Below are 23,492 nucleotides of genomic sequence, written 5' to 3' on the forward strand. Positions count from 1 at the left end.
TTTGAATAACTTCAATAGTAAGGAATATATAAGCTTCTTTATTATTCGAATTCATTATAAATTATTAATAAAACATATATTGAAAGAAAAGAAAGTAAATTGAAGTGAAAATAACTCATTCATTAATATAATCTATTTACTAATAAACCACGTTATATAATATTATATTTCGAAGAAAATAATGAGGAATGTAATTATATGTTTAGTAAATAGTGGCTTCTTTTATATAAGTATGTGTTTTTAGTATAATTATATTTTGAGGAAATAGAGGAGTCTGATTGGCTTAAATACACTGTAAAATTCGAATAATATGAGTTTGAGTTATATATAGGTATAAAGAAGGTGGAAGTTGATAAGGAATCATATGATATTGAGTCAGGTGATATGTGTATAAGATTGAATATAAAAGAGTGATTAGAGCAAATTAGAACTAGATTCTTCGAATTATTAGAATACCTTGATTCGTTAGAATTGATATAAAAAGCTATTATTATATAGAGATTCGAAGATCGTTTAAGCGAAGCCATAAACGTTTTAATCAGGCTTTCGATTGAAGATTTCATTTTAGAGTTGTAGTGTAGATTGTACTTAATAGAGTTTAGTTTTCTTAGCGTGTCCTATTTCAATCGCACCCTTTTCTGATTGCCGGCGTTAGTGCTAAGAGTACTCCGCACTGTTCCTATAGCTATCAAGGCGACCTTGTCTGTAAAAGCTTCAAGAAGCTCGTATGGATTGAGAAAGGGTAGATGGGCAAATTTCTATCAACAAACTCTACATTTGATCTTTGCACCATCACTTCGAGGCTAATGCTGGCTTTAATCGAAACGGTGAGCTAATTAATCATCTTGACGGGCCGCACTTTTCTCCCGCGCTTCTTAGGCAAAGCTTGATGGACGCTATAGTCGTTATTAGTGAGGGTTTTTGTTGAATTTCGTATGGAGCGTGTCGTAAGTTCCGATATACCCGCTAGGCGGATCGGAACACAAGAAACCATCGAACCCACTCCGATCTTGAGTATGTGTAGGTGGATGTCAATGGAGGTGAGATATCTCGTCGTTCATTCATGAGATGGGTCAAAAGTCTCCATTTTATAGGGGGCTCTGGAGATATAAGTATCATCTAAATCCCGAGTATCGCAATCTTCCTTTCAGTTCATCATCAATTTCATTCTATCATCACCTTCTTACTGCTCTTCAATAAACTTGAAGTATTTGCTTCCAATAATAACAAACTATACAAATATTCCCTTTTTATTTATTACTCGACCTGTTATACATAAGCACTTGAAATGGGCTCCGTTCAAAGACAAACTCCAGCTTACGGACAGCGTTTACTACCAACCGTGGTTGACGAAAAGGCTGTAAGCGATCCTAATCGTATCATATATTCTTATGCGAAAACCACCAAAGCAGTAGATGGTTTCGTCGAAGTATCACAAAAGCGCCTCGCCAATGCGGTAAACAGAGCTGCTTGGTGGATCGAGGAGTTGCTTGGAAAGGGCGAGAACTTCCCATCCGTAGGATATGTTGGTCCAGGCAAGTCTAGAATATACATGCGATCGCGTTGATGTTGCGTGCTAACTATTTTGAAGGGGATCTGAGATATCAAATCCTTGTCATAGCACTCGTGAAAGCAGGCTACAAGATCCTCCTCAACTCCCCAAGAAATAGTGTCGAAGGACATCTCAATGTCATAAAACAAGCCGAGTGTAACATTTGGTTATTACCCAGCCACAGTACTAGCAATATCCGTGAAGTCCTTAAGGTCCGTCCAATGACTATTCTCGACTGTCCAGAACTCGACTTCTTCCTCGACGAAACACCAGTTCCACATTATGCCTACAATAAAACATGGGCAGAGGCAGCTCAAGAGCCTACTCTTGTCTTGCACACATCTGGATCAACAGGTCTTCCTAAATCTATTGTTGTTCGACATGCTTTAGGTGCCGTTCTGGATGCACAAAGTTTGGTGAAATGTGAAAATGGAGAGTCCCTTCAGTCGGACATGTGGAAAGGATCAAAAGCCTTTTCAAGTTTCCCAGCTTTTCATGCTGCCGGTGTTTTTATGGCTCTTTTCAGCGCATTGTTTCACGATATTCACATTGTGTTGGCATCACCATCAGCCCCAGTAACGTCCAGTTTAGTGGACGATATGGTTGAGCATGCTGGTATTGATTCTTTGATGCTTGCTCCATCAACAGTCGAAGAACTTGCATTCTCTTCCTCGAGTCTAGAATTGATTCAAAAGAAAAACATCAAGTACATTTGCTTTGGTGGTGGACCAGTTGGACAACAAGCTGGAGATATCCTTACCAAGATCACAGTTCTTCAGAATCTGATTGGAAGCACAGAAGCTAGCCTTTTCGCACTCATCTGGGCAGGAAGAGAAGATTGGAGATACTTCAAATTTCACGCCGACAATGGTCTCAAATTTGTGGACAGAGGTGACGGTCTCTATGAAATGTTTGTCGTCCGAGATCCAAAGTTGGAAAAAATACAAGGAATGTTCCATACCTTCCCCGAGCTCAATGAAATTTCTACAAACGATTTGTATTCCAAACACCCCACAAAACCAGACATGTGGCTCTATCGTGGCAGAGCAGATGATATCATTGTGTTCTCAAACGGCGAGAAGCTAAATCCTGTCACAATGGAACAAGCCATCAACGAACACGAATTAGTCCGCTCAGCAATTATTGTTGGCCAAGCTCGCTTCCAACCTGCTGTCATTATCGAGTTGATCGACCCAATAGAAGTGACTGAAGACAATAAAAAGGATTTGATTTCTCGTATCCAACCTTTCATCGACACTGCAAACAAAGGCTCACCAACTCACGGCCAAATCAAAGATGGCTTCGTTATGTTCGCCAAACCCGAGAAGCCATTCTTGCGTGCTGGAAAGGGCACTGTTCAACGTGCAGCAACAATAAAAGTCTACGAACCGGAAATTGAAGAGCTCTTCGCCAACACAGAAGGTGGTGATGACAGCAATCTCGATACTAGTTCTTTGGAAGCATTGACTTCTACATTGAAAGATTTGGTTGCTAAGATAGCTAACGTTAATGAACTTAGTGTTGATGAGGACGTCTTTGCAAGCGGATCATTTGATTCTTTACTCGTTTTCACTCTTTTGAGGCAATTGCGATCAGCTTTGAAGAAGGACAATGTCGAGACCGAGAAACTACAAGCTAGTACCATCTACAAAAACCCAACCGTCAAATCTCTCGCATCAGTTGTCTTCAAACTTGCTCGTCCATTAGAGAACCAAGAAGATTCTTCAAAAACCGACTTCGAAGAGAGACAGGCAATGTTTGAAAAATACGCCAAAGACTTGCCAACCAAGACTTCAGGCACCGCTGCTCATGATTCACATGCTAAGATTTCCGTCATCTTGACAGGAAGTACCGGATCAATGGGTAGTTACATGCTCGACGATCTAGTCGCCTTACCACACATCTCTAAAGTTTACGCACTTAACCGAGCTGTCAATGGTGAGGAGAGACAAAGGGGTGCCAGCTCAAGCCATGGTCTCAACACCGATTTCAGCAAGGTTACATTTTTCAAGACCGACATGTCGCAACCACGCTTTGGACTCGATCAAGAATCATATGATGAGTTATTGAACAATGTCACCCATATCATCCACAACCAATGGCAAGTAGACTTTAACTTGAGTCTTGCATCTTTTGAACCTCATATCCGAGGCGTACGAAACCTTATTGATTTCGCGGCACATAGCAATAATAACGCTATTGTATCATTCATTTCTTCGATCGGTGTTACGCAGGGAAAGAACTGGGAAAAGCCTATTCCAGAACTTATCATTGATGATTGGAATGCAGCAGCTATGGGATATGGTTCTTCCAAACTTATCTCCGAGGTGCTTTTGGCGGAAGCTAATAGAGTTGGTGGTGTACGCACACAGGTACTGCGTGTTGGACAGGTATCTGGACCTGTGAAGAAAGAGAAGGGAAGATGGAATATCCAGGAATGGTTCCCTACTGTAAGTTTCCATCTCTCCCTTTTGAAGAAACAAAATAGCAGAATCCTAACAAACAATCCCAGATCGTCTCAACATCTCAATACATGAAAGCGGTCCCCACAACCCTCGCAGCCATGACCCGTATCGACTGGGTTCCCGTCGATATCCTCTCCCACATCATCCTCGACCTAGCCGATCTCTCCGAACCCACTCCCACTCCCTCTTCCTCTTCTCCCTCCATCCAAACCCAAACCCCCTTCTACCACCTTGTAAACCCCACCTCCATAACCTGGTCCACCATCTCCCCCATCCTCACCTCCCAAATCGGCGCAGACTGCAAGATCGTCTCGTGGGAAGAATGGGTGTCCCTCCTTCGCCAATCCGCCGATCGTGGAGAAATCGCTCAGAATCGGGGTATTAAACTTTTAGAATTTTACGAGACGATGGCAGAGGGAGCTCGGCTTGCGAATTTGGAGACGGAGAAGACGGCTGCTAAGAGTGAGACGTTGAGACAATTGGAGCCGGTCAATGGCGGCTGGATGGAGTTGTGGATGAGACAGTGGGCTGCTTGATTTGAACATGAGGAGTTTGGAAATTAGGGGAAGGGGGGACAATAGATTTCTTTTATATTTTTATACGGGCATTGCGATGGCGCTTTTATAGATGGCGATGGAGTTACTTTGTGTAAAGTATTAGCCTTCTATTTTAAGGAATCATGACACTGGTTAAATATAAGATATGCTTCTTTACATTCAGGTGCGATAAAAAGTGTCAAGTGAAGAATTTCATAAGGAGAATATAGCTGGGCAACTAGTACTTCCCAGGTGCTTGATCACCCAGGAAGTGAACGTGGATCATTTATATGTCAATTCTATGTCTATCCTTCCTGCGCTCCAATTTCAGTACTGAAAAACAGAAATGCAACCCACTTTCCTCTATGCCAAACCACAAATCTTGTACTAAAAATCAAATAGTAGATTCCCAATGCAATAAAATTCAATCTTATGCATTTTCCTGATATCTATCCCAAATCAACCCCAAAATGCTCATCTATCCAATAGTACATTGACACTCCGACTTCTCTCTAGCAATTCTCTTCTTCTCCTCCAGAATCCATTCTTCCTCTCTTTTTTTATCCTCTAACTCCTTCAACTCCTTTCCCATAGCCGTTTTGATGCCCCGTCCGCCCGTAGGATCCGGTTGATCCAGGAAATCATGAATCCCAATTTCACTCTCGTTGCTTTTCGCAGTCTTCGCATCAACTTCTAAATTCCTGTATTTAGTGAGATCTTCCCCTTCATATCAAGAAAGCGTGTTCACAAACCGGCATACTCCTCACTTTCATCCGCCCAATTTCTCAATTTCTCTCGTCTGAAGAACTCGAAATCCCATTCTCCTTTCTCTAAAGAATTCAGATCTGTAAAGACGTATGTTTGCGCTTCTTTCTCTTCTCCGGTTTCGACAGCTTCGGCCATGATTGCATTGGCGCCGTGTGTACTTTTATCTTTTGGGGCTAGGAGCTTTACAGTGACTACTTTTCGCTCGTATTGAGATCCTTCGAAGTAATCTAAATTACGCATGTTGGAGGGCGTAAGACCAGTTACGTAGGTACCGCGGACGGTATGACCTGGCTCGGAGATGATGGCTGGATAGTCGGCAAAGCGAACACGGTGACGACAGTAGTCATGGAGAAGGGCGGGAGTGATGGTTAGAGAAGTGGAAGGGTGGTTGGAGGCACCGTAGATTACGCGGTAGAGAACTTCGGGGGCCATCTAGTTGCGGGAAAGGGTTAGTGATAGTAAAGGAACAAAGAGTGGAGAAAGTAGAGGAAGAGTAGAATATGGAGGGCAAAAAGCGAGTATGAAAATCAGAGTCAGCGAGAAAGAGAGAGAGAGGAGAGACTTACGAGAGTACCGTAGAAGAATGCATTGTAAGTTTGGGGGAGAGTGGGCTCTGCCATTTCTGCGTCTGTTCCTGCTGCCATTGATATCAAAGTTGTGTATGTAGGAGTGGAAAGCTTTCTCTTGATTTTCACTATTTAATTCCTTCACGGTAAAGGGAATGTGGAGATATCGAGACGAAGATAAGTGACAGAGATGCGATGATGGAAAGAATTAAGAAAAAGAACCAAAAGAATCTTTCAATATCCTACCAAACTTATAGCAAAAACTTAACTCAGATGCCTCATATTAAAGAAGTTATACCTTATGCAATTATTCTTTGTATGGAGGGGTAATATCTACACGCCGACGATTAGAGAAGTCTCCATCGCGATATCACAGTATGTTCCTAACTGATAAAGAAAGATAAGGAATTTGTATTAGTCATCGCAGATGTGACAGCTTCCGCTAATCATTTCAGAGACTAGCTAGATGTGCCAGCGGAATTCTCCGAGCTTCGCTATTAATTTGTCAGCGGTTTACATCAATGCATTTTCAACTTTGTGAGTAGAAACGATACTGAGCATCATGTAAAACTGGATGAACCTCTTATCCTGTCATGTTTCTTTGCAATTTTGACATTCCAGATTCTGCAGTGATTTCATTAATGAACACATATACCAGAGTCATCAAGTGATGATCACTTTACCTATCTTGCGCCGAGAATTTGCTAGGAAAGAACTAGAGAGCTCTGGAGTCACGTCAGATGTCAGATGTTGAGCTAAAGTCTTAGTTGACCATCACTTCTTCATTTATCTCCCTTTTCACTATACTTTGGCTTTCTAAAGACTTTGAAGGGTCATCCATCTGATAGTTCGATCAATATCGTTATTTTGAGCAAGAACGTTTTATGCTAGCATCCTACTGTCAGAGTTTTGATAGGACAATAGTAGAACTAATCTCGTGACTAACCTTCTACTTGTCAAGCTGCATACATCTTAGTTCCAATAGTAGATAATTTACTGGATGGCTAAACTTTAAGGAAAGTGACGTTGTGACAAGTGGTTGATCTTTTTTTTTCTTCTTTTTTTTCTAAAGCATAATATACATATATAAAGTCTTGTCTACGTACATGTTCAACTTTCTTTCTTCTCATACGCAAACTCTCACGCTCATACACCAGACAGTCAAACTCCAGGATGTTGTTATCAGTCCTCATCGGCGCGACTGGCCTTGCAGTCCTCGTAGGCTCAAGTCAGGCATCTACTTCCCATAATCCATTTCCTTCCAATCAAACTTCAATCGAATTCTCCGAAGAGAATCAGATGCTCTTTAGTCATTATGAAACCATAACTCATCTCTTGAGCAACCTTCATGGAAGAATCGGCATTAACGATGATGCCACACCAAATCTTCAACTTGGTAGAGAAGAGCCACATTATATCGACCCTAAGGACCTCAAACTTGTACCATCACATGATCTCGAGGAATACAACGAGGCTGATTGGGTAAGAATCAATGAACAAGAGATCGTTTTGCAGTGTGGAAGTGTCAATACTATGAATACTGGAAAAGATTGGGCTTTTATGCAACGCTGCACCAATGAAGAAGTTGCTATTCGTAGATTGATGGCGACCTTCAATGACGAAGGCCATGAATTTGTTGTATCAATCTCTGTCCTTAAAAATGCATCTACAACCCGCGAAGGTACCTACCGATGTATCAAAGATTCTTGTCCAAAAGGTCCATTGGCACTTGCGACTCCTACCTCCACAGCAATAATTTCAAACCGCTCAGTTGCTGCATCACCCGTTCGCAATGTTTTCGAAGAGCCGACTGCAAAACAAAGTGAGAGTGGTCTCCAAAAACCGACTAAGGCTGCATCACAGACTAGCGACCATCTCCAGGCGCAGATTACACGTAAAATTGCCAGGGTCACAAAATCGACAAGTCTTATGACTATTACACGTGCTTCGAATTTAGAAGATTTATCTCCAAAATCTCCAACCGAAAAGGAAGTTATCCGAGCACCAACCAACCAACTTCCAGAGCCGGAAGACCTACCAGCTGGTCGTTGGCTCGCCAAAAGAAAAGAAGATCCGTACATCACCGTTCCGAGACCCGAATGCCGTCCTCCACCAGATGATTTCACCTTATCGGGAAAGATCAGAACCGTCACCCGCAATCCACGCAAGACTAAGTATACCACTATTGAATACTGGGGTTACACTTCGACTTCGATCATCCCTCCTGATCCTAACCGCCCGCCACCACGGCCATCTATTGTTGAACCAACTTGGGTAACAAATTCATTTTTCCAAACATGGTCTTGCCGCAAAGTCTGGATGGATTATTTCAACATGGATTATGTTCGGAAGAGGGATATTGTAGAGAGAGTTTTGGAGGATTTGCAAGCTGCTGCTCGTAAGTAATAAGAAGATATGGGTTGAAAGGAGTACTTGGGAAAGATGAGATGAGGATAGATTCACCAAGGCATCTCTTTGGCTGTCAATAAATTAAGGGAATAAGATTGGTTAAGGGACTTGTGTGGAGTTAGGATCTGAAGATAGGTCTATCTGCAACAGGCTGTAAAGTATGGTAGTACTCGGCTTACAACTGTACAATACATCAGACTTATATCGATAGATAGAATACTTCCACAAGTCTGCTGTTACAAGTTGCTAGCACTTTAATGCAGTATGAAGTTATATAATAATACACTGTGGCTAGCCTGACAGAATGTTCGTGACACTTTCTCTGGGAACAATTCACCGAATCCTGGACAACAAAAACGTCGAGCAATACTCAACATTATACAGGAAAGGTGCCACCATCTTTGTATGACCTCGTAGAATTCTTTGATGAATCCTTTGATCAACAACAATCACGGCTTATCTGTAACCTGTAAGCTCATATTTACGAAGGCACAATGATTGGAAGCAATTGTATTAATTAAATGACGTTCTATGTAACCTGATCTACGAGATTATTTGGCAAGAAACCTAGAATGAAGATATATTTCCAAATAATTCTCTTTTGTTGGCTTATATTGCATCGAAACCACCAATTGTATCAAGTTTTGGTGCCGTATTTCGTTATTCTTTAATGTCATTTGATCGCCCTCATCACATCCCACCTGAAGGAAAAAATAGTAGCCCCGCCACATCAAAACAGCCAGCCTTACCATACATCCATACCTACATGATACAAAACCAACGAACGATTTCGAAAATAGAACACAACAAGAAACAAATTCATCAATTCAAAGGCAAATTCGAATAATCGCATTTGATAGAATATCTGTGCAAGAACAATCACAACAAAATGGAGAAAATCACAGAAAAGATCGCGGCATTGCCTCCTGGCACCAATTACTTCTCCCTCGAATTCTTTCCACCCAAGACCTCAATGGGTTCCTCGAATCTACGTGCTCGTCTTGATAGAATGTCTAGAGCATTGAGACCTTTATTTGTCACTGTTACATGGGGAGCTGGTGGATCAACTGCGACCAAGTCTTTAGAACTCGCAGAGTTATGTCAGAGGGATTTGGGCCTCACAACGTGTCTACATTTGACTTGCACAAACATGAGTCGAGCATTGGTGGACCAAGCATTGGAAGATGCAAAGGCATTGGGAATTAGGAATATATTGGCTTTGAGGGGCGATCCCCCTAGGAGTGAGGAATATCGTGCCATTGATGAGAAGAATGGTGATACGCCTGCTATGGATTGGGAGTTTGAGTGGGCAATCGATTTGGTACGATATATTAGAAAACAATACGGCGATTACTTTTGTGTGGGAGTGGCGGCATACCCAGAAGGACATGCGGATGAAGGTCACCCAGAGGGTCAAAGCCTGGAACATGATTTGCCATACTTGGTGGAGAAGGTTCAAGCGGGCGCGGATTTCATCATGACACAATTATTCTTCGATGTCGATGCATACGATGGATTTGAAGAAAAGCTACGAGAGCACCCTAGTGGCGCATTTAAGAATATCCCTATTATACCTGGCATGATGCCAATTCAAAGTTATCAAATGATCAAACGAACTACGAAACTTAGCCACGCGAAGTTACCCTCAACTATCATAACAAGATTGGATGCGGTTCGAGGAGATGATGAGATGGTCAAAAAAGTAGGAGTGGATATTTTGAGCGAAATGGTCGAGCATTTGAAGAGCACAAAATCTCAGTACTCGGGTCCTAAAGGTTTCCATTTCTACACCCTCAATTTAGAGAAAGCGGTATCATTCATTTTGGAACGCACACAACTTATTCCAGACGCTGAAACCGTCGCCGCTTTGGAGCCAGAATATGTTCCTACGATTCCTGATATTGCAGATTTGGTGTCTATTCATAGTGGTTCTCACAAACGTAGCTCCAGACGTCGATCATCTGTTGGATCGGATCCTTATAATCGCATTATAATTACTGCACCTCAAACCTCCAATCCTAGCTTTGAAGCCACAGCACTAGAAGCTGGCATTCCAGCTGAAGCTGTCAACTCTCGAGCCAATACGCTTGCGATTAGTGAAGGAGAAGGTAGTCTTGGTCGGGAGGCCACATGGGATGACTTTCCTAACGGTCGTTGGGGTGATGCTCGTTCTCCTGCTTATGGAGAGATTGATGGATACGGTGTTTCACTCCACATGTCTATTAATCAAGCTATCAAACTTTGGGGGCATCCAGGTTCCAGAGCTGATATCACGGACATCTTCATTCGTCATCTAGAAGGTCAACTCACAGCCATTCCTTGGAGTGAGGAAGGCCTCAATGAAGAAACCAACTCCATCAAAAAGCAACTCCTCAGCCTCAATAAGAAAGGTTGGTGGACGGTAGCTTCCCAACCTGCAGTCAACGGACTCAAATCCTCAGACTCAATTTTTGGATGGGGACCCAAAAATGGATTCGTATTTCAAAAAGCATTCGTAGAACTCTTCCTTCCAACAGCAGATTGGATAACTCTACAGGCTAAACTTACATCCCCTGAACTCCGTGATATAGTCTCTTTCTACGCTTCAAATGCTAAAGGAGACTTCATATCCAGTGATAAAGCGGTCGGAAGCACAAATGCAGTTACATGGGGTGCATTTCCTGGAAAAGAAATCATTACACCAACGATTATCGAGGAAGTTAGTTTTAGAGCATGGACGGAAGAAGCATTTGGCATTTGGGGAGAATGGGCAAGAGTTTATGGGAAGGATAGTCAAACGAGGAAGATTATTGATGGCATTAAAGAGGATGTTTGGTTGGTTAATGTTATTCATCATGCTTATGTGGAGGGAGAGGGATTGTGGGATGTTCTCTTGAATTAGTAAGATGGTAGCTGGAGATGGGAAATCGCATCAGAATGGTTATTGATTGCATGGCTGCTTTGGATTTGGAGGCGGATGCGGATGCATCTTGTGGATTGGAATGAATTAGTCGCTTGCATGCATGATTGGTGGGTGGGATTAGTTATGGTGTTGGGCGTTTAGGAGAATGAATTATGAGATTGAGTACTATTATATGAATTTTGAGAGAACGGAAATTCTCCTGGTTTTTCCTTGCAAAATTCTAACGTCGTTTTATTGCTCTGTTATTTTTGACATGGAATTTATTGGGGATCTATTTCCTTCTCCTCACATTCACACTCAAACGCGATCAACACATATCTCACACATCACTTACGACTCACATCCAAACAAACTCAAAACTTCAAAGATAATAAAAACCTCGCAAAACTTTTATTCATTCTGGCTGGACTATCATTGATTAACCATAATGAATTCTCATAATTCTCATAACACCCGATCCTGAAGAGATTAAACGGAACAATTTGTCGTTTATCTGTGTCTGTCTGCCATCTGCTTTCTATTCATCTGCCTGTCATTCGGAATCATTCGCTGATAATCTGATATCCTGAGGTTTTGGAGGTGGATGGAGTGAATGGAGTGGGTGTAGCAGATGAGAGAGAGTGAGACTATGATATTCCTCCAAATCCCACCATTCTGAATTAAACGAGTAACTGACTAACCAACTGACTGATTGGCGAACTGACTGACTATCCAGACCGAACCGAATGAATAAACGAAGAGATATGAAACACCTGAAGCGGACCAAAGAAATGAAAGAAATTGATTTGATTTGAAGTGGATGGGGAAGTCGCGAGTTGTTGTGTCCTATCCTCTCGTATTGTTTCGTATCGTATCTTGTCGTAAAGCATTGAATCGCATTGTATTGCACCCCCCGCGCGAGAAATCAAGACGAGTTGAAGAACGCTGGATCCAGCGAGTGAGTGTTCTCGAGCATGCTAACAGCATTTGTATCCATCCACCAGCAGCCAAAGCTGCTTAATAACACCGCAGACTCAGAGAGCTCAAAGGTATCTCTCTCCAGTAAGTAGATACCAGAGAAGAGTTGGCTGCTCTCTCAAGAGCTCATTGAGTTGTTGTTGCGAGCCTCAGAAAGAGAAAGCGATGAAATCAGATGACCAAAGCACAATCTTAACCTGTCGAAAGGAAAGGAGGGAAATTTCTGCTATGCGAATGTGATAGCGAAGTACCCAGGCGAGGGAGAGAAAGCAAGTCGATGAAGGAAACTGTAAAAGAAAGAATTGGAAATTGAAAGTCAAAAGTCGAAAGCATAATAAGATGAGGTTATCTCAATCGAAGGTAATCATGAAGTATTTGCGTGAAGAATAGGCGAGGAAAGTGTCACATCGAGAATTTGAGGAAAGTCGGACGATGAAGAGGGTTGTCTTGTCGTATCTTCGCGATGAAAGTGCATCATCCAGGATCCTAAATACCGCCGCATGAATCCGTGATCGTGTGTTGTCATCGCGTAATTAGATACTCCATTCCATCATATCATCTCCTCCCCAATCCCGAAAAATCTAAGACTCATCATCGTAGAAAACATCTTCCTCCTCCACATCATCACCTTCCATTACATGACCATTTCCATGACCATGTCCCCCAAATCCACCACCACCAAGCATATCCTCATCACCATCTGCGGCGCGACCAAAATCATAAGCTCCGACATCCTCATCCTTGATGATCAAATCATCGTCTCCCTCGTCGTCGGAATCAACATAGCTCTTGATATTACTCTTCGCAGCACGGCTAGGAGTAGCGGGTTTCTTTTCGACGCGGCTGCCTTTAACTTTGTTGAGGTTTTCCTTCTTCACTGGAGAGCCTTTCTTGGATGGGCTAGCCATATCCATGTCACTATCATCATCTCCCTCATTGCTGGATGTAGCAGCCTTCTTGGCGGATTTCTTGGGGGTGCGTTGAGCACGAGCCTTCTTGGGTGTTGTACCTAGGGAATCATTAGTACCGGGTGGAGAATCAAGATCCCAAGCGGGTTCTTTGCGCATTCTGTCGTTTATGTTAGTTTCGTTATTTGTGAATAAAAAGGGGAGAGCGAATACCTACCTTTCTAAGCGAGTGGAAACAGCCTTACCTGTAACACCATCACCAAATTTTTCGGCGGTGGCTGAGAGATGTTAGTGAAATATTCCTTCAATGTATGAGTGGTAGTGGTAAATTGACGATGACAAAATGAAATATGAAGGCGTAGGTGTGTGATATCAACACCAGGGTGAAAGGGGTAGAAAATATCAAGATCATTCTTAGCAGCAGCTTTGATTGGTCGAAATCGATGCTCCAGAGCAGCTATGGTGGTGCCATCATCCAACCACTTTGCCATTGCTATTATGTATATTAATATCTGACCTGAGTTTTTCCAATAAAAATTAAAAAATTAAAGGTATGTGCTAATGACAAAATGAAATTTAGGAGAGGGCAACGGGGAAATTCTCGCATTTGATGGTACCAATATTGAGGGTTTATGGATCAATTCCAGCCTCGAACGCTTCGCGCTGGCGATGTGCATTGGCTTTTAAAGCTCGAAATTGAAACTCAATTCCGCCTCTTGTAGAGTCCTTGCCGAACATATTGCTGATTTCTAGATGATGGGTCAGATTGATGATGTATTCTTCATGTCATTTCTTAACAGAACATAGATCAAATGAAACAGCAACGAAACAATATCGCTTCCAAAGAACACTCGCCCTGATTGCCGCGTTTTCTAGGATCAGGATTCAGAGCTACGTCAAAGTCCTTGGGATCTTTTCCGTTGAGCACTGCGTCTTGTTGGATCTTAGCACCAGCTCTGATGCCGCGGAATTGCCATTTCATTGAGGTGACATCTGTGTCCGAACCGAAGTGCTTTGCCATTTCTGTTGATCAACATTAATATTGAAAACAAAACGATTGGGTAGTGCTAGGGAAACATGTATGTATTTAATCCTCGCAATAGAATATGTGAGTCGAGGAGACCATTGGAATTGAACACAATGTCCTTGCAGTCTTTGCCAGCAGCTCTCGCACTGCGAATCTGGTCGACATTCTTCTTGATGGTGGTTGCAAATTGGAATTTGATTCCACCAGCAGAAGCATCTGAACCAAAACACTGTTGAACTTCTGGGCAAGAGTTAATATGTGCTTGAAATAAATATGTGTATAGATATAAAAGAATAAAAAATCAGATTCTCTGAGTAAAACATGGTAGAACTTCAAACCGGTCTTGCCACTAGTGGCAATATCAACCGTTAAAGGATATTTGTCTACAGCCAGCATAGCCTTTTGATCTTTGGCAATGACCTTGTAACGAGTATCAAATTGAAATCGAAGACCAGATCTAGAAGCAGTACAATCTCCCATATGTTTGTCCATTTCTGCAATTGATCAGCCATGGGCATCATGTGACAATGATTGCAGCGAGCCAGGGGATGTTCAATATAAATTGAAGAAAAAAGCACAAAAGATAAAGATAGACAGAGTTCCTGGCCACCTTTTTCCTTCTTGGAAGGCATTAGGTCTTCCAGGTCAACATTCTTAGGATCTTGACCAGCTGTTCGCATCTTGGTTTCGCGACTGCCTAGAACCTTGATACGCTTGCCAATTTGTTGCTTAATGGCTTCGACGGTAACATCGGATCCCATGATTGCAACAATCTCTAACCGTCAAGGTGTCAGTGCTGGCCAATTGTGGTTGAAAGAATTCATGTGTTGTGCTGTGCTGTGATGAAATTGCCCATGAAAACCGTAGAATAGATGATAGAATTTCTGACCACCTCCTAGACCATCAAGGCTAACGTTCTTAGAGTCTTGACCCGTTGATAGCATCCACATTTGACGATTGCCAAGAACTTTGACAGTACGATGAAAGTGATTATTGAGAGATGAAGCAGTAATGTCTGATCCCATGACCTTCGCAGTCTCTAATGATGTGATATCAGTGGTGCCCAGACAGAATGAAAATCAACAAGCTAATGTAGTGAAACGTGATCATAAAATCCAGAAGCAAATAATTGACAGAACTTCCGACCACCTTTTAGTTTCTCCAAAGAGACATCCAAAGGATCTTGACCGGCATCAAACAAAGCTATTTGACGGCGGGAAAGAGCTCTGATGGATGCATTGTACTGCATCTTGATAGCTGTGGGAGTGACATCCGAGCCCATGTACTTGGCAACCTCTGGACTTAAGATCAGTTTTGTGCAAACATAAAGAAAGTGTGATTGGTGGGTATGGCAGTGTTCCGCAAAACATGAGTAGAGCTTGTTTTAAGAATAAAAATATCACCAGTCTTCTGTTGACTACCCAATCCGTCCAAATTGGCATCCTTGGGGTCTTTGCCAACAGCACATAAAGCATTTTGACGAGCAGCCAGAACTCTGAAGCTTCGACTGAATTGTGCTTTGACACTAATAGGAGTGACATCTGATCCCATCTTTGCAGCAATCTCTAAGGGAATATCAGTGGAATTCGAAAAGAAGGAAATGTGCTTGGTGTTAAAATGTAGAGCAAAGATTCGAAAACATGGACAGAACTTCCTGACCAGCCTTATATCGATGAGGACCCAAGTCTGTCAAATCGACATCTTTACAGTCCTCGTCGGGATCACGCATGGCAATCAAGCGTTCACCAAGAGGTTTGATGGTCTCTCGAAGCTGCGATTAGATGTGACTAGCTGGAGTTGCTGATCCCATAAGTTCAGGAATCGCTAATGCAGCATTAGTGTAGGCAAAATTGACAAATCTGTGCTCTTGTGATATGGAACTGGAGAGACGAAAAAGTTCAACTCATTCCCACCCTTTCCTTTGCAGGCAATTTCTCCCTTTGTATCTCCCACGTTCATGAGGATAGGATCTTCTCCTTTGGCAACGGCAGCATTGATCAGCTTAGCATCGGACTTCAGACGCCTAAATCTGTTGTCAAGTGCAGAGATGGTGCAATCTCCACCAAAGCGAACGCTGATTGCTATATGAAAATCAATACACAAACGAGGAGGAGTTTCCGCGAAATTTTCATTGTGGGTGAAGAAAAAAGTGAATAATAATAGCTTATAGTCCATGATGAATGATACCTTTCTTAACGCTAAAATCATTCTCGAGATCGACGGTAGACGCATTGAGACCTGCATCGACTGCTTTTCGGAGGCTCTCGGCATTTCGCTTTATACCATTCATACCGCGCCAAATCTGCTGATAATTTGACTCATCCCCGTAGTATTTGGATATTGCTGGCAAAATCAGGGATCAAAGACAAAAGAAAAATGTTTGAAGAATTATTGAAATTGTGCAGGGCTAAAACTGAGAAGGAGGGCGGATTCTGGATGAAATTGATCACTAACCTGCGTAATCGAGTTTGAGGTTTGGGTGGGCAGCGACAATGGCGCTGAGGAGGCGAACTATTACCGTGTGAGTATAGTTGTAAGAGAGAAGGTAATCGTTCCATGAACATACCGGTTGCTTCGTACGTCTTCCAATTTGGCATAGCTGCGGTATTGGAAGTGCTGCAAATGGATAAATCAGTATGGTTCTTTGAATTTGGATAGTCGAATAGACTGGTAAGTCGGAGTAGCAAAGGTATGTAAAGGGTGGAGGAGTGGGAAGTGGAAGATTATGTTTGGAAAAGCAAGAAGAAATGAAAGAGGTGATGAGAGAAAGAGACAACGAAAGATGGAGAATATTTTTAGTGCGTGATCAACAGTGAATTCTGAGTATGCTCAAGTGAAGGTGAACAAGATCGGGAGATCCAAACAGCGCACTTTGCGACAATTATGAAGAAAATTTATTTGTCAAGACTGACAAGAATAGTATATTGATAGATGGGAATGTTCGATAATAGAGAGTTGTTGGAGTAAGAGAATAATAACTTACTTGGTTGGGTGGGTGTTTTCTTGTTAAGTGTAGTTGCTGTGGAGAGGGCGCTTTGTGCGATATCGACGACGACGATCTAGAAATCCAAGTTAGTATCAGTCCCTCATAGATCATGATCATTTCTATTGAAGAGAATGATAATAGAAATAGGAAATTACTCACAGTATTCAAGAATGTTATGCGATAGATGAAAATAGATGATTGATCAGAGTATTGTTGAAGTTGATGGAAGTTGTAGAAGGTTGTTGAGTTTGTGAGGAAGAAGAAGGATGTGCGAGAATGGGTCGAGATTTGGGACTTTAAATAAGTGAATCCTGAATAGCCAAAAGAAGCGGGAGGAAAGAGCTGCAATGGGAAAATCAAGTTTCGGTACTCTAGAAGTCCTGCAAGCTTGATGTTATCTATTAATTGAAGTCGGAATAAAGTCAAATAATTCAATGTCACGTTTCTATTTTGTAAAGGCCGTAACACAGTGAGGGATAACTCTTTTTCATTGAAACAAATTTCCAATCTATTCTGTATAGCAGATCATTCATTTCTAAACTGATTTGATCAGCTAAGAACAATAGTCATAATTGTTATCTCTTCATCTCTATCTCAAAGATACTTCAAGTACATTGAATTCTTCTGATCTTATTTCCAAGATATTCACAATCGAACATTTCTTCCGCAACAACAGCGGGGTACTCGCACGCACTGAAACCCAATAGATACTTATTTTGAGCGTAAACTGCCTGCAGGAACTTATCCATGAAACTTGGTGTATATTGGTTTTGCTTTCTCCGTTTGTTTTTATCCCGGATACCAGCATCATCTTGTGTAACTTATCACTTTTTTTTCTCGTTTTTGATTGCATTAGGAATTTCCTGCCTAATCATTTCTATTCAAAAAAACAAACAAAAAATTTAGATTCAGCTACCAGGCAACTGTACTGGGATATTGGAAAGATTCTAAATCGATGGCCTGGGGAAGGATCTCAATATTCCGGGGTGGCCTGATACATTGTTTTGAATTCAATCAGATATCTACTACCATTCGAACAACCACAACAGAATTAGTGAAATAGCGAAAAACAAGATTAGAAATAGATAGAACATGTTTTTGAATTGAAAAACATAAGAAGAATAACAAATTAATATCCGCGAGCCAATCCAATTGAACAATGACTAGTATCCAGTTGTTTACAAGCAAACAAGCAAACTGCCAAAAGCAGTGTGTGTTGAGCAGATATACCTCGAACTCGCTGCATATTGCCTGCAATAATACATCTACAACATTAAACTCTAAAAGTCCCTTTCCGTTGCGCGAGCAAATAATGTATGCAGAAAACCAAAATCTCTCGGCTTCAAACGACCCAATGTGCTGCTAATCAAAAGGTATGCAAAACCGAATGAAGCGAGATGTTGTCCCACCCTCTCCTAGACGAGAGATCCTCGGTTGTATCAATTCTGCCAACATACCTATCATCTCGATGCTGGATGTATCCTCTTTTTGGGAATGGTGCAGTAGGATGCACTCAATCTTCTTAATGTCTTAGCGTTCCCTGACATTGTGTTCTACACATCCTCCACGACCTTATTCGTTTCCCGAGTAGCCTGTCTTGATTTATCATATTCCATTTTCAGTGCAGCAATAGCATTTCTGGCACAAATTGCAGCATCCCAGTTACCTTCTCTCCTAGGTACAATATCTAGCAGTACTTTTATGGCCTTTTTCCGGGTAGAACTAACCCCGAACATCGCCGCTGCCATGAGTGATGGTATGATTCCAGCATGAAACACAAATCCCTTTTCGAAATTTGGATGAGCAGCAACTATTTTGCAAATTTCCACGACCTCTTCAAAGCTGCCTTGATAGAAATGAGCAGGAGTATGTGGAAAGAAAGCCGAATGAAAGCTATTACGTGTTGTTAGCCAGTGCGCTCCTAACACACGAGTTCTCATAATTTCGGCATCTTCTTCTCTCACGCGCGCGGCCAATGGCTCAAAAGCAATATGCCATTGATCAAGTTTGTTTAAGATCTCCTTGAATTCAACCGCTGCTGGAGACCAATCGAGCATTCGATGATTCCATATTGCCGAATCTGATATTTTATCTTCCGTGGGCTCTTCTCCTCCTCGGATAAGTGTTACTGTGCTCATGAGAAAGCTGATGACCTGCTTGCAAATTGCCGTGAAATTTGCCCCTGCATTATCGATGCTTGTAAATCGCGTTGGAATCAGGCTGGGAATATACATTTGAGTTCCATGTATGATATCTTGTGCTTGTGCAATCGTGGGATCGATGGCAGAAACTAACCCAATATGCGTGCTATGAAACGTGGCAAAAATGGCGTCTTCAATAATATTCGGGGCGGGTGATATTGTTTGATCCGTTATCTGACGCTTTTCGCGGCCTTTCATCCATGCCTGCAGTAAACTCGCAGCGCTTTGGATTTGAGTTATCGCCGCCATTTGATTTCCGTGAAAGTTCTCAAAGGAAAATATGAGTAATGTGGCAAGTAAAGTCATTCGGATAGGTATGAGCTTTTTGATTCCTCCAAGAGCTTTACCATATTCCTGTATGGCAAATCTATAATCATCATTCATCGTCATAAGATGGCCCTGCTTGCGCGCTTTCATGACCCTACTGAGAGCCCCAATTGCACAAACGGCTTGGAGAATGCATGGTTCCTCATGACATGCTTGAAGAATGACACAGCTCCACAGTTCAGAATAGAATCCACCGAAAACTTGAGTGGTAACATCACTACAGAAAAACCGAAAGTATTGAAAGTGTCTTGGACTTTCGAATGTGATATCGGAAACACTGTTTATGGGACCATGACTGAAAAGTGATTGCCCGATACTATTCGCGACCTCCTTCGGTAGGATCGTCCTGATTGCGACTCTAGATTTTGGAATTTCACGTGTTAAATAGCTACACTTTTGAGATGTGCCTTTATAAAATATTCTACAGCGATTGCACTCTGGATTACCTTCATCGCATTTAATTCGTCGAGTTCTGGTGCTTGTTAGGCATAGGGGGAAAATAATGTAGGCTTTTCGGGGAGGCATACTTGCATGTTGTACAACCCGAGTGAACTTTTGGCAATCCTCTTCGCTTTCGTAATGGTATTGAAGTTTCTTCCCCTGTAATGGGATCTCGTTTTAGCTGCGGTGGAGGTGTTATAACTAAGAACATTTTCTGGATGGTGTGTTGGAAGAAGATCTCGAGACGACTACTAATGCAGCTGTAGAACACCAAGATTCTAGCAGGGCTATGTGCTCAAATGTAACATGACAAAATGGATCTCACGTCCGCTACAACCGAGTATACAGCTGATCCTTACCCCTGTCGGAATATATTGAACGCTGAAGGAACTGGTGGGTCATCCAGGCCAGGTGATAAAGCCGGACTCCCATTTTTGACACCTGAAAGCTTTTAGTATTTCAATTTTGATTGGAAAAATCGACAAATTTCTGAGAGTCCGAAGCTTGGCAAAATCTCACAATATCTGATTCAAATTAGCTTTGAAATAGCCTTTAAAAGTGTTTGTTGTTCAGGTTTTCACCAAGTTGCGAACCAGATTCAGAATTGCACCGTACTGTGAGATACGAAAAGTGTGCCGATAAGGCGATTTAGCAATATGTACTGGGTACATACTTGTATCTTACAACGTTGTCGGAGCCGCTGTGCATGAGGTCCTTGCACATTCCATTCCTGGGGGTAAGTCAACCCCGATTCGTGGAATCATTCATATGAATGACATAGTCCCCGCCCAGACCTAAGACTCAGCTTATTAAGATAAGCACGATTCCTTCACACTGACAAAGAAGACTGTACTTGGATTTCATATAACTATACACTTTGTTGTATGAATATATATAAAGCCAGGAAAAGATGGACGCGCAATGGATGTAAAAGTCTCATCAGCCAAAGAGGTCGTTGATTGTCGCACTTTGTACGGAACTTTTGAAGAGTTCTCTGATGTCAATATCGAGAAACGTTTCGATTGACACACCAGCGGATGATTCTTTCCATAGTTGATTCAGTAGGGAATTTGCCATATCGAAAATGGACATCCCGCCCCGAGACCCACAGGCTGGCCTAGCTGTAGATCCACGAGACATTTCCGGAAATCAACTACTACGAAATGGTTTTGGTACTTGAATAGCACGTTAAATGATAAAATTAGAAGATCCCCTCATTCTCCCCCAAAACTAATTTAGTAGAGTTATTGAGCCCCCGAGCGTGGATCAATCTTACAAAGTTCTCAATTGGACGAGAATTTCCATCATTCAACCAAGCAAGGCGTTTTGAAATTTTGAACACTTAAATGTTGGCCAATGATTCCCTAGAAAGGTTCCAAGAATACGGTTCCAATTTTCTAAGTTTGAATACTGGTATCCTATCCTAGCCTAGATGGCTGAGGGAAAATCGAGCGATCGACGTCACTGACGGGCTAACCTGAAAAGCCTGGCGTCTTGGCTTCCGAAGTTGGCATAAGGTCATAGGAACTTTTCTAGTCTTGTACGGAGACAAAAGTTCTCTTCTAAATCGATAAAATTGGTACGGGGAGCTTCTGCAGAGCACAAATGACGGGAAATGTGACGCTTCATACTATGCTGGTGCCAAAATTTGCTCGGCACTGGCTAAGAGCCGAGCCTAGTCTGTGTGGAGAACCTCGTCATTGTCCATGATGACTCGAAATTTCTTGCCTATGAGACATATCCCAGATACATAACAGCACGAATCCTCGTCCTGAATAATTTGCGCGCCTTATACTGCAACAAGGAGCGAAGAGAAAATCCATCATTCAGCGGCAAGACAGCGACCGTTCCCTTCAACTCGAGTGATTCCACCACAGCATAGATTTCGACTTGATTAAATGAGCTTTGCAACAATGGCAACTCAGGAATCCGAAGACCCAGTTCGAATGCTGGTCCTTGAGACAGATTCGCCGCATCCTGATATCAAAGACGAAAAAGGCGGATACAGTGATATCTTGAACGCTCTATTCCAAGATGCTGGAAAAGAACACGACCCACCCTTGAAAATAGAGACAGAGATGCACTATGTTGTCGATGATCCTGAAAATGGCCATCATGGGCACGTTCCTCAAGTCTCCGACGTTGATCCATCGATCAACGCCATATTGATCACAGGAAGCATGTACGATGCTCATGGAGATGACCCATGGATCCAACAATTGCTCCGATTCTTGCGAGATCTTTGGATTGAAAGAAGAGATATGAAGTTCAGTGGTGTTTGCTTTGGTCATCAAATATTATCGCGGACTTTAGGGGCAAAAGTGGAACAAGAGCCGTCTGGAAAATGGGAATTGTCACATACGGAGATGGATTTGACGTCTGTGGGACAGAGATTGTTCCAAACGAAAGACAAAAAGCTTAGTCTACACCAAATGCATCAAGATCAAGTGACTATTGTACCATCAGCGTCGACAACTGATTTGCTGTCTGAAGATGACAACGTTGAGAATTGGGCCAGTACGGAACATACAAAGATTCAAGGTCTGTATTTGAGGGAGAGACTGTTTACGAGTCAAGGACATCTTGGGTTTGACGGAGATATGGTGCATCTCGAAATTGAAATGCGCGTCGAGAGTGGCGGAATTAAGGATAAGGAGGTTGCAAAAAATGCGAAGGATAGCGCGCATTTCAGGCACGATGGATTGGTTGTTGCTGGCGCAATCTTGAGGTTTTTCCATGGAGATGATCGGGACATTCCATGAAGGGGTTATCGGCATGAACAGTCGATTCGGTCCAGCAAATTTGATTTCTGTATTTCAATGACATTCAGCGCATAAAGGCAAAATTCATCACATTTACACAATGTGATTGATCTCAGGCTTCTGGAACATGCAGAACAGAACTTAGTTCTCATGATTTGTGTGTGATGTCGATGCTAACGGCATGAATCGGGAATGGATAAACACCGACGAATGAGCCGAAACTGGCTTTATTTCAGCTGTGCGACAGAAGGATCTTGCTGGCGCACTCCAAGAAAAGCACCGACGATCAATGGTAAGGTGTCATAACATCAGTGGTCGTGGAAACGAGATTCGAGATTTTCTGGTACCAAAATAGATCGACATTAGAACGGTAACAACATTATCAACGATTCTAGTTGGGGTTGTTGAGGTGGTACAGCATGCATGCAACCAAGATTAAAATTACATAAGCGTTACATTGCTCAAGGTTGCATACCCGCATTTCCTCAAAACCCATTCAATCCTTTCCCTCCTACAAATGATCATGAGAGCTTCATCAACCAACTTCTCATAGAACACGTATATCTCAAGGAAGATGCATTACCATTATCCCCAGCTTCACACAAAGTCAGGGTGTCCAGAATTCCACTCAAGTGATGGCAGCGGCTGAATGTAACACAAGATTACATACCCCATGTTCTCGCCC

At 42.2% G+C, this 23,492-nt stretch overlaps 9 protein-coding genes across 9 annotated transcripts; 4 read left to right on the top strand and 5 right to left on the bottom strand.

Annotated features, from left to right (window-relative positions):
- Window positions 1–1,288: 1,288 nt before the first annotated feature.
- On the top strand, window positions 1,289–4,553 carry EAF01_007714 (uncharacterized protein; the record flags this gene model as incomplete). Its single annotated transcript, XM_038915970.1, has 3 exons — window positions 1,289–1,535; window positions 1,592–4,002; window positions 4,065–4,553. 3 exons carry the CDS (start codon window positions 1,289–1,291, stop codon window positions 4,551–4,553), a joined length of 3,147 nt encoding a protein of 1,048 aa, XP_038768441.1.
- A 478-nt stretch (window positions 4,554–5,031) lies between these two features.
- Window positions 5,032–5,965, bottom strand: EAF01_007715 (uncharacterized protein; the record flags this gene model as incomplete). The annotated part of the gene is made up of 3 exons (XM_038915971.1): window positions 5,032–5,246; window positions 5,306–5,753; window positions 5,888–5,965. 3 exons carry the CDS (start codon window positions 5,963–5,965, stop codon window positions 5,032–5,034), a joined length of 741 nt encoding a protein of 246 aa, XP_038768442.1.
- A 1,095-nt stretch (window positions 5,966–7,060) lies between these two features.
- On the top strand, window positions 7,061–8,293 carry EAF01_007716 (uncharacterized protein; the record flags this gene model as incomplete). The annotated part of the gene is made up of 1 exon (XM_038915972.1): window positions 7,061–8,293. One exon carries the CDS (start codon window positions 7,061–7,063, stop codon window positions 8,291–8,293), a length of 1,233 nt encoding a protein of 410 aa, XP_038768443.1.
- An 892-nt stretch (window positions 8,294–9,185) lies between these two features.
- On the top strand, window positions 9,186–11,177 carry EAF01_007717 (uncharacterized protein; the record flags this gene model as incomplete). Its single annotated transcript, XM_038915973.1, has 1 exon — window positions 9,186–11,177. One exon carries the CDS (start codon window positions 9,186–9,188, stop codon window positions 11,175–11,177), a length of 1,992 nt encoding a protein of 663 aa, XP_038768444.1.
- Window positions 11,178–12,736: 1,559 nt separating this feature from the next.
- On the bottom strand, window positions 12,737–14,084 carry EAF01_007718 (uncharacterized protein; the record flags this gene model as incomplete). The annotated part of the gene is made up of 4 exons (XM_038915974.1): window positions 12,737–13,223; window positions 13,281–13,341; window positions 13,404–13,556; window positions 13,913–14,084. The coding sequence occupies 4 exons, from the start codon at window positions 14,082–14,084 to the stop codon at window positions 12,737–12,739; spliced, it is 873 nt and encodes a 290-aa protein (XP_038768445.1).
- Window positions 14,085–14,130: 46 nt separating this feature from the next.
- On the bottom strand, window positions 14,131–15,372 carry EAF01_007719 (uncharacterized protein; the record flags this gene model as incomplete). The annotated part of the gene is made up of 5 exons (XM_038915975.1): window positions 14,131–14,330; window positions 14,429–14,584; window positions 14,701–14,865; window positions 14,980–15,129; window positions 15,279–15,372. 5 exons carry the CDS (start codon window positions 15,370–15,372, stop codon window positions 14,131–14,133), a joined length of 765 nt encoding a protein of 254 aa, XP_038768446.1.
- A 542-nt stretch (window positions 15,373–15,914) lies between these two features.
- Window positions 15,915–16,687, bottom strand: EAF01_007720 (uncharacterized protein; the record flags this gene model as incomplete). The annotated part of the gene is made up of 4 exons (XM_038915976.1): window positions 15,915–16,171; window positions 16,278–16,433; window positions 16,545–16,601; window positions 16,657–16,687. The coding sequence occupies 4 exons, from the start codon at window positions 16,685–16,687 to the stop codon at window positions 15,915–15,917; spliced, it is 501 nt and encodes a 166-aa protein (XP_038768447.1).
- Window positions 16,688–18,075: 1,388 nt separating this feature from the next.
- On the bottom strand, window positions 18,076–20,607 carry EAF01_007721 (uncharacterized protein). Its single transcript, XM_038915977.1, has 2 exons — window positions 20,132–20,607; window positions 18,076–20,076 (listed from the first exon to the last, which is right to left on the bottom strand). The coding sequence occupies exons 1-2, from the start codon at window positions 20,254–20,256 to the stop codon at window positions 18,630–18,632; spliced, it is 1,572 nt and encodes a 523-aa protein (XP_038768448.1). The 5' UTR covers window positions 20,257–20,607; the 3' UTR covers window positions 18,076–18,629.
- A 1,351-nt stretch (window positions 20,608–21,958) lies between these two features.
- Window positions 21,959–22,807, top strand: EAF01_007722 (uncharacterized protein; the record flags this gene model as incomplete). The annotated part of the gene is made up of 1 exon (XM_038915978.1): window positions 21,959–22,807. The coding sequence occupies one exon, from the start codon at window positions 21,959–21,961 to the stop codon at window positions 22,805–22,807; it is 849 nt and encodes a 282-aa protein (XP_038768449.1).
- Window positions 22,808–23,492: the final 685 nt, after the last annotated feature.

The sequence above is a fragment of the Botrytis porri genome (assembly GCF_014898465.1).
Source record: "Botrytis porri strain MUCL 3234 chromosome Unknown BPOR_010, whole genome shotgun sequence".
NCBI classification, from domain to species: Eukaryota; Fungi; Ascomycota; class Leotiomycetes; order Helotiales; family Sclerotiniaceae; genus Botrytis; species Botrytis porri.

What these genes read in the sequence shown, in the direction of transcription:
- EAF01_007721 (XM_038915977.1), bottom strand. Translation starts at nt 20,256, where the DNA reads ATGTTCTTAGTTATAACACCTCCACCGCAGCTAAAACGAGATCCCATT. An exon ending in TCGGGTTGTACAACATGCAA is followed by an intron (nt 20,077 to 20,131) that starts GTATGCCTCCCC and finishes AACAAGCACCAG; the next exon opens with AACTCGACGAATTAAATGCG.